Source organism: Ipomoea triloba, chromosome 15 (genome assembly GCF_003576645.1).
Source record: "Ipomoea triloba cultivar NCNSP0323 chromosome 15, ASM357664v1".
NCBI lineage: Eukaryota > Viridiplantae > Streptophyta > Magnoliopsida > Solanales > Convolvulaceae > Ipomoea > Ipomoea triloba.
The window spans coordinates 2,735,087-2,744,383 of record NC_044930.1 but is presented as its reverse complement, the minus strand read 5'-3'; the positions used below and the strand labels follow the sequence as shown (position 1 = coordinate 2,744,383).

Genomic DNA, 9,297 nt, shown 5'->3' with positions numbered 1-9,297 from the left:
CCCCCCCCCCCCCCCCCCCCCCCCCCCCAACCCCCCAAAAAAGGGGGGAAATGAGAACAAGAAATTTCCGCTTTTCCATTGTTCTTTTCTTAACTTTCTGTTAGACAAACCAAATGAATCCAAGACAGATCAAGTATTCTGGCAACAGTCTAAAGATAGTGTATGTGCATTGAGATTGCTGCTAAGCAAAGCTAAAAATTCATCCAATTGGAAATGCGTTGCTCTTTATATTTATATATATTACGTACTATTTTTGGATAAGTTTATTCTATAAAGTGTATCTTCGGTTGTGAATTCTTCTGATAGTATTTACCATTTAGCCATTTAGGATGCACAAAAGAAAACATATATGCAGTGCATAATTGCATACATGACAAGAAAGCTAAACGATATATGCCATTATTACAAATAATGGTGAACTTCTATACTCGAAGGCATAATTAATACCAACATTCCAAAATCAAATTGAAATTCATATTTACCTTTTAATACTGCCAGGCAAGTCATCAGGCTTGGGCATGTTACGATGTTCAGATATTCTTGATTTTATCTCTTCAGCCTCCTCTCTAGAAGTAAGTGGACAGGTTGACAGGTAAGCAACTTGATTAAAGCACCCAGTGTAAATACAGTAAAAGGATAAATGTTTTTTTTAAAGTACAAATGCACTCCATAGTACACAAGAAATATAACAAGGGGAACATAATGGAAACACTGCACCCTAATCTATCTGAAAGTCCATTACCACTTAATATGATAGAGTACCAAATTGCTTAATGCATTTTGAAGCTAGGAAGACTGCCTAACCATACATAACCACGCATTAACCCAAATCTAGTTGTGGTCAGCTATATAGATGATTCTATACTTCTCCTTTTAGGCCTCCCTCAATGCACATTCAGGTCATAACCTTGCAGTACACCAATTAGAAAATATATTGCATTTTGGTTAATGTATGTTCTCGGAATATAGCCCAAAAATGCAGTCAAGGTGAAACACACCTTACACAATCCTTCCATTTTCCCTTTATCCTCTGATTGCTTCAGCAGAACTTTAAAAAAGTTGTAGCAATTGGTCTATAAAGGAGTAGGGACAATTCATTTAATTAAAATCTTCTTCTAAGACTACTAATGAGAACTCTCATAGGCACGTTGAAAGAAAAAGTTGTGCTAGATAAAAAGAATTTCAAAGTTCCAACTAAGCACAGGCATTATTCTACTTGCAGAATATGCCAAATATGCATTTACATTCAATTCTATATAGCTCAATCCAGTAAGTGAATATTAAGCACATTCAATTATATACAGCTCAATCAACTAAGTGAAGATTTAGCACATTCAATTTCATATAGCTCAACCAACTAAGTACCATGGATGTGGTTATACAATGGGAAAATCCGAAAATAAGAACCAAAATAACTACTTCACATTCTATCAGATGCAATTGTTGTCATATACTCATATGAGTACATTTTTCAATCAAAAAAGGTAATTCCAGTCAAAGAGATCAAGAGCATAAAAGAGCTAATAGTGTGAACCTGTCCTCAGCATAATGGACACGTTTATTTGATGGCTGATTATCAAGAGAGTGTAACATTGCAGTAAGCTTTTCAGTTTTCTGCATTAAGATTTCAAAAGAAAAAAGAGAGAGAGATAGTGAGCTTTACATCAGTCCACAAGCATTCGAGTACTTCATACAAAAGGAAAATTAAGCACAGGGCATGAACCTTCTTCTCAGTCTGAAGTTTCTGCAGAATATAACCTATGTCTTGAGTTTTCATCAACATTAGCTCTTCTTGAGTGTATTTATTTGCTTCACTCCTTCAAAAGTGTACAACAAGATGGATGGTATTACTAGCTATAAGGAAGATACAAGTTTATCGATGATATACAATATTGTTTGATATCTTACTCTTGCCTATGCACTCCACCAACAGTTTTTGTTTTAATCATCCCAAAGTAAAATTCATCTGGATTCCGAAAAGCAGCCTTTTCCTTGAGTTTCTGTAATGCAAAAACAAGTATAACTTGCATATAACCTTTTAGGAGTTGGCAATTTCCAGCAATTCGATTCTACCTTAGAGGAATATCAATCAAATGATTGCAAACAATAACGTTTCAGGTGCCCTCTAAAGCCCAATAAATCTCGATCCAATTATTCTAACCTCAACACCCATGTCTATACGTATACGGCTATACCTATTAATAATCTACCATTTAGCTTCGACTTTCATGCAAAGCAATCTCAAATTTAACTGCAATTTAGATCAACTTACCCGTAAGGTTTCTTCCTTTTTGTGGTAAGCTTGTGCACGCTTAACATAGTCTTTTTTCTTCTCGAGAAGTCCAAATTTCTTCCTCGATTCTCTGCCATAATGCCAGTAAAAAGAAACACCATCAGGCTCGAATATAAGGAACGCATTCAAAATAAATGAGCATAATACAATGAGCCGAGCTCTGAAATCAGGAACAATCACTTACGGCTGAGAACGCTCCTTGTGAGCTCGCGTTGGAATAGCATTCTTAAACGACGACATCTCCGTATATCGCCGAGAAGTTACTTGTGTTCACCTTTTGTTTTACGCAAGAACCACCGTTCCAGTCTTCCGGTAGCGGCTATACTAGGGCAAAAGTGCAAAGTGGAGAGATTTGGCCGCCGGCCGGACAATAACGGAGGAGGATCGGAGTGAAGTCTGGGCTCTGGAACCTACTAATGGGCTTATTAACCCTGAAAACTAAGGGAATTCAAACTCGGCCCACCTCTTTCACAGTTTTTTTTTTTTTTTTTTTTTTGGAATTCTGAACTTATCTATTTCGAACTTATCGTACTATTTTTTATCAGATTAAAATTTCTTTGTCCTAATCTTAAAAATTTTTTAATTTTACTGAGTCAGCCCATCAATTTGGGCTAAGATTAACATCCTTAATTCCTTATTATAATTTTGGATGTCGGCCATGTTTGTTCGTATTATTTTTCCAATTTCCTCAACCGCATCTACTTGGATAAAGATTGTACGGAGTGCATTAAATAATTCAATTATTTCATTTTTTTATACAAGTAAATATCGATCATATTAAATATTTTAATTTTTTCTCTTATACTCCGTATTAAATTAACATTTATCACAATAATTATATAAATTTTTAGTATCTTTGTGACATCATTTGATTAATTATTAGTAGAATTGTTCATTCATTCTTTTACGAAATAATACGGAGTATAATTAATATAAAAGTTGTGCAATTTGACTTAATCATATTAAATGAGATAAGAGTTGCTATATGTAAAATTTAATAATTTATAGCAACAAGATTATTAGTTGACCCACTAAGCCCATTAAACGTCCAAGGCCCAATAACCAACTAAGCTTGGAAGTCGTCCTACAAATTCGTTTTTAGTGTACTGCATGTTCAATATTTCTCGGTAATATATTAAAAATGAACTTGTAACATACTAAAAATAAACATATATGTCAGCAGTTCGTGGTATAATGATTGCTGAGAATTAGAGCTTTTGAATGACGAAGGTAACTCGTAACCACTATCCGAAAGTGTGTACTGAGTAAACTCCGCTTCGAGACCCTACCCGACAAAGGACCACAAGAAGGTAAACCAACCTAGGTTGTTCATAGCTAACCGGCTCAAATTAAGAAGGCCAATAGGCCTCTCTCATTGAGAGTATAAAGCTTGTAATCTCATAGTTACCAAGTCAGCATTCTAACCAACTTAGCTATGTTAAAAAGCTTATCTTATTTACGAGTCTTCTTGATTTAAGTTGGTTGGCTATAAATAATCTAAATTGGTTTACCTCATTGTAATATGTTATTTGTTAGAATTATAAGATGATATTTATTCAGTCCACATTATTAAATAGTGATTACAAATTTACACAGTGACAAAGAAATTTCGAGTACAAAAGAGAATTGATTAGCTAGCTCCCCATAGTCCAAAAAACACACTGCCCAAGCTGACCTTTAATCATCTATCTGCATTTCCATCCAACTTACACAAAAGTCCAGCCATGTATCTTTCCACCGTTTGTCCACATTTAATACATAAAATCATAGCATATGAAGCTTCACGGAAATTTACTTCCAAAGAAAAAATGATGTCGGAAAATGATATAATATATAAATTTCCAGATAAGCGACTGCAGCACACCTTCAACTAAACTCTATCCCATATATACCTCTGTGGAAAACTTGTGACAAACTTTCTGTGTCCCAAACAAGACTTTACATCCCTTCAATATTAATTGGTTAATTTAAAAAATTTCTACCTTATAGATATAGACAAATGATGTCATGTTGGTAATACCATACCAAACGAAAAGAGTTGGCATTTCTTGTCTCGCATTGAAATTTATGAGAATTTTTCTCTCTATTCAATTCTTTTCCGCTGACGTTTGAAGTTTTAAAGAGAAAGTAAAAAAGATAACTATGACATCACTCATCAGACTGACGAGCACATTCTAAGAGAGTAATTTTGCCTCTATAAGGTAAAAAAACTAAGAATATATATATATAACTGTCCCGTCATTGCTAAGGTCGCAAGCACATGGAGTGTAGCCGTTGGTTTTACATCAGACTCATCTTTTGTGATTGTCATCAATTCTTAAACTAGTTTTTCTATGCACAACAAAAATCATATCACATCAAAAATAGTGATTTGTCATGTAATATGTGGCTTAATTTAACTTCGACTAGAGCTGATTATTTATTATAATATGAACAGTTAACCACTTTTATAATACCAATGGAAATTTGTTACAAAATGATTGAAGTTTCTCTAATCAATATTAACTTTTAATAATATTCAAAAAAATATTAAAACTTTTAATAATTAAAAAAAAAAGTTGTTATTGTCTAATGTGTCCACATACATTAGCTAGCTTCCATTTTCATATTCTACTAGTCCAATGGGGTCATGGACAAAATGTACAAAATTTACAGTCACTTCACACCCCAAACCGCCCAATTCACATGACTTTCCCATAGTTTAAACATATATGTGGTAATAAATAAACAAATGGACGTAAAATAATTAATATATACTATACGGTCTAAACCCACTGTTCAATCACATCTAATCTTGTTCAATTTAGAGATAGTAAATTTATATACACTGAATGGGCTTCTTAACCTCTTACAACAAGCGCATGCATGCATCTATTCCATGTTCTACGTAGTGCATCAGTGCATGTACACATACTCCAACCCTTCTCCGTGTTATGGATTCATGCATGGAAGAAATATTATATTTTAATTAAAAAATATTATATATTTTACGAGATAATTTCATATAAGACTATACTTATTCATCACCAACAAGTCAACAACTTTGTTGAGATTGTTCGGTCCGGGTTTGCTAGCTTTCTCCCAATTTGCAAGTCTTTGAAGAATTATCCGTCTGAGTTTATCTGTTGATCGTCTACGACATTATTAGACTAGAGTTGTTTGGTCCATGTTCTTTTTAAATCCCTCATTAGTTCTAACTAAAATGTAAATTTAATACTTTAATTATTTGAAGTGTAAATAATAATATCTCACGGACAAGGATCTGTGACGTGATACATAGGACCTGACACAAGTTTTTGCCATTTATTTTTGTTAATGAAAATTTAATGCAATATATAATTGTACAATGGGCACCGTCTGAAATTTAACGCAATAAATAATTGCAAACTAGATTAACAAATTAAACTTTTCTTAGTTTTATTTAACTAATCCAATTTTAATTTTTAGTCAAAACTGAAAACATCTCGATTTGTGAGTTGGGTCAAAGTATTATCACCGTGTTTCTTGCTGAGATTAATGTAGGGAATAGTAATCTGGATGAAATGAGTATGTTTTAAGAAAATCTTACCCACGTGGAAATTTTGTCAACTTTCATTAAGAATAATAATGCAACAACTTCTATGAAATTCAGACTATCATTATTGCATTAATTAATTTTTTTTAATGTTTAATTATTACATGAATTATTTATATAAAATCATGTACCTATTTTCGATCAACTTTTATGACCAACCGAAAACTAAATGAAAATTTTTAAAGTGGTTGGAACATCGTCATAAATTTCAATCACTTTTAATAAATAATTAGAGATAAATAGTCTTAATAGTAAGCCTTATTTTCATCACCCTCGCTAATTTCTTTTTCCTATTTTACCACTCATGGTTAAACATTTTAATCATTTTTTTACCACCCGTAATCAGAAATTTGAGAACAATCTAACAACTTAACTATTCAAAATTTTGACAATCTTTGTTAATGTTCGGTGTTATCGACCACTTAAACTAGTGGTTAATAATATTAAGAGAAATCTTTTGAATCTCCAAAGTGATCATTAAGTTGGTTAAAAATAAAAACAAAAACTTTTTTTTTAACTTTTAATAATGATATATTAGAAAATAAACATTAGCAATGATTTTAGTATGGAAATAACATGTTGCTTTAATTAATTACCCATAACATAACATTCTAATAGCAAGTTGTTAATATTTTCATCTAAAAATGCAAAATTTTTTGTTTGCGAATTTTATTTTTATTAGAGAGCTAGAGAATAAAAATAAAATAAAACTATTTATGACATTTATTTTATGGAGTAAAAAAAACAATGACAATTCATAAAATGTAATAAAAACAAAAGGTGAACAATTTAAAATTTGATGAGATCAATGCAGCAGAATCCAAAAAATAATGTTAACTTCAGAACTGTGATCTTGTCGTTTCCGTGTCAATTGGTTGGTCGACTTAAGGAAAAATAAACCAAAAAGATAGGCTCGACTCACGAGCAGTGTAGACTATTAATGAGGAATTTTTTATTTTTTATTTTTTTTAAAATCATGAGGAAAGTTTCTTTAGAAGTGTATATATATTATGTACACGGCAAAACAGCAAAAGTGTGTATACTATTATTTAAAATGCAGTGAGGCTTAAACCCACAACCTAGGAGGGCAACTTAATACCATACCACTAGATCATAAGGTTTGATACAATAAAAAGTTTCTAGATTAAAAATTTTAAGATATTCTTACCATTTTGAAAGAAAATATAACGAAGACATTGAACTAAACACACGTTCAAAATAAACACCTAAACTTGTAGAAAAATACAAATGAGTCAGTTTATAAGTATCTAGTCATTGCTTTCAAAAAAAAAAAGTATCTAGTCATTACTCATTTGAATGCCAACTCAATTTTTTGTTTTTTTTTCTTTTAATAAATTCATAAATTTACTAATAAAAAATACGAATTTTAATAGTAGATCCAAACAGCAAAAAAAAAAAGACTATTTCTCAGTTGAGTGGTAAAAGAAGGTTGGATTTCATTCTCATCATTGTCATCAGTCATCACAATATATGTACGGCAGCTTTGGTACAACTTAAAGAAGGGATCAAATCCAAGCCGTTCACCGATTCGATCCATATTTATCATTCTCAACATCCGATCCGACCCACATAATACCCCCATATGTTCCCCAAAAAGGATTAAAAGGAAGAAAAAAATGAAAAGAGGAGTTATTCTTTCACCCAAATCAGGAACAGCAGATGAAATATGCGGAACCAATCAATAATTATCATCTCTGCTGCTCCATCATACGGCTGAAGTCCTCGAAGCACACGAACCCATCCCCGTTCCTATCCACCCCTCTTATCATGCGCCGGCAGTCCTCTAGCGTGCACCGCGAGTCCCCGATGGTTTTAAACACGCTGAACAGCTCCTCCGCCGTGATCTTCCCGTCGTGATCCGTGTCGAAGAAGTCGAATGCGGCTCTCATCTCGGAGTCGCAGGCCGGCGGCGCGAAAGCCGAGCTGAGCGCGCTGAACTCCTCGAGGCTGATGCAGCCGTCGCCGTCCCTGTCCACCTCGCTCAGCATCATCCTCAGCTCCTCCTCGCTCACCGGCTCGGCTCCCACCCGGCTCAGCAGAGCCTCCAGCTCCTCCCTCTTAATCTTTCCGTCGTCGTCCCTGTCTATCAGCTTGAACGCCTGCACCAGCTCCGCGTACACCTCGGAGGAAATCTCGGACCACTCTTCGGCGGAGATCTCGCTGGACAACGCCGGGAGCACGCTGGTAGGCGTCGACAAACCGTTCTTCTTCTTCTTATTCTTAAATCCGTTAACCGAGTCACACGAATCGGACGCGGAAGACGACGTCGTTCCGGAGCTGAACGACGACGGATCGTCGGATCTGGAAACGGAGCGGGACTTCCTGGACTTGAAAAGCTTCTTAGGGTTAGGGATTGCGATGAAGAGCTTCATGGCGGATGAAGAGGAGAGGAGACGAGAAAGGAAGCCAGAGATGGAGAGGGGAGAGAGATAGGAATGGTTTCGGGCTGGGTGGAATGAAAGAGGACTTACAGAGGATTAAATGGAAGAAGCGCGTTAAGGAGGTAGCCATAGCGGGCTTCCGCGAAGCTTCGTAGTGAGAGAAAGAGGGAAGCTAGGAAAGAGTACTTATTAGAATTGAATTTAAAAGGGTTTTTAAAGTTTTGTATTCGTTAGGTAATTAGGTTTTTTTATTTTTATTTTTTAATCTTTTAAAATTTAATCATTATGAATACAATATCATCAATGTGAATAAAGTTTGATTGACTATTCAAGAGTTTATGTTATATATTACTATTAGGGTGTGTTTGGAAACCCGGAAAATGATTTCTGGAAATCATTTTCCGGGTTTTTGGTGTTTGGGAAGAAGAGGGAAAATAGAGTCAATGGAAATGAACTTCTTGGTCAATGGAAAATAAGCCCAATTTTATGGAAAATGACTTCCCCTTTTTTTTGGGGAAGTCATTTTCCAAAGTTTGCTTCTTCCTTCTCCTTTGCTTCTTCCATCTCCTTAGGCCTCCTAAATGCTTTAACTTCTTCATATTCATTCCATCTTCTTGACATCTTCAACTTTTTCTTTTTGTTTTTAAGTAATATTTTTTTTTATTATGAGATAGATATTATGAGTTTTATTTTTTTAATTTGACATCTGAAACCAGTCGGCCACTTTTATTTATTTTTTTTTATGAGATAGATATTATTTTGTTGTGATTTTTTTGTGATTATTTTATTTTTTGGATTGTATATTTGTTATAAATGTTGTTACATTTAAACAAATTAATTAAAATATTCAATTATATAATTCTGTTCATTTTCCTATCCATTTTCTGGAAAATGAGCCAAACACACCAACACAGTTTTCTGTTCTGTAGCCAAACAAAAGAAAGGAAAATATTTTCTGGAAAATGACACATTTTCCAGAAATCATTTTCCAAAAACCATTTTCCAGCTTTCCAAACACACCCTTAGTT

At 34.0% G+C, this 9,297-nt stretch overlaps 2 protein-coding genes across 2 annotated transcripts in view; both read right to left on the bottom strand.

Moving 5' to 3' along the window:
• LOC116006261 (probable U3 small nucleolar RNA-associated protein 11) overlaps positions 1-2,726 on the bottom strand; it is a 4,237-nt gene extending 1,511 nt beyond the window's left edge. Inside the window, exons 1-6 of the mRNA XM_031246565.1 lie at positions 2,478-2,726; positions 2,273-2,363; positions 1,909-2,000; positions 1,724-1,817; positions 1,535-1,614; positions 483-566 (exon numbers count right to left, since the gene is read on the bottom strand). Of these exons, the coding sequence (XP_031102425.1) occupies positions 483-566; positions 1,535-1,614; positions 1,724-1,817; positions 1,909-2,000; positions 2,273-2,363; positions 2,478-2,533 (497 nt within the window). The 5' untranslated portion in view covers positions 2,534-2,726. The remainder of the gene's footprint in view (positions 1-482; positions 567-1,534; positions 1,615-1,723; positions 1,818-1,908; positions 2,001-2,272; positions 2,364-2,477) is intronic.
• A 4,573-nt stretch (positions 2,727-7,299) lies between these two features.
• LOC116007503 (probable calcium-binding protein CML36) lies at positions 7,300-8,402 on the bottom strand. The gene has a single exon (XM_031248207.1). The coding sequence runs from the start codon at positions 8,258-8,260 to the stop codon at positions 7,577-7,579; it is 684 nt and encodes a 227-aa protein (XP_031104067.1). The 5' UTR covers positions 8,261-8,402; the 3' UTR covers positions 7,300-7,576.
• Positions 8,403-9,297: the final 895 nt, after the last annotated feature.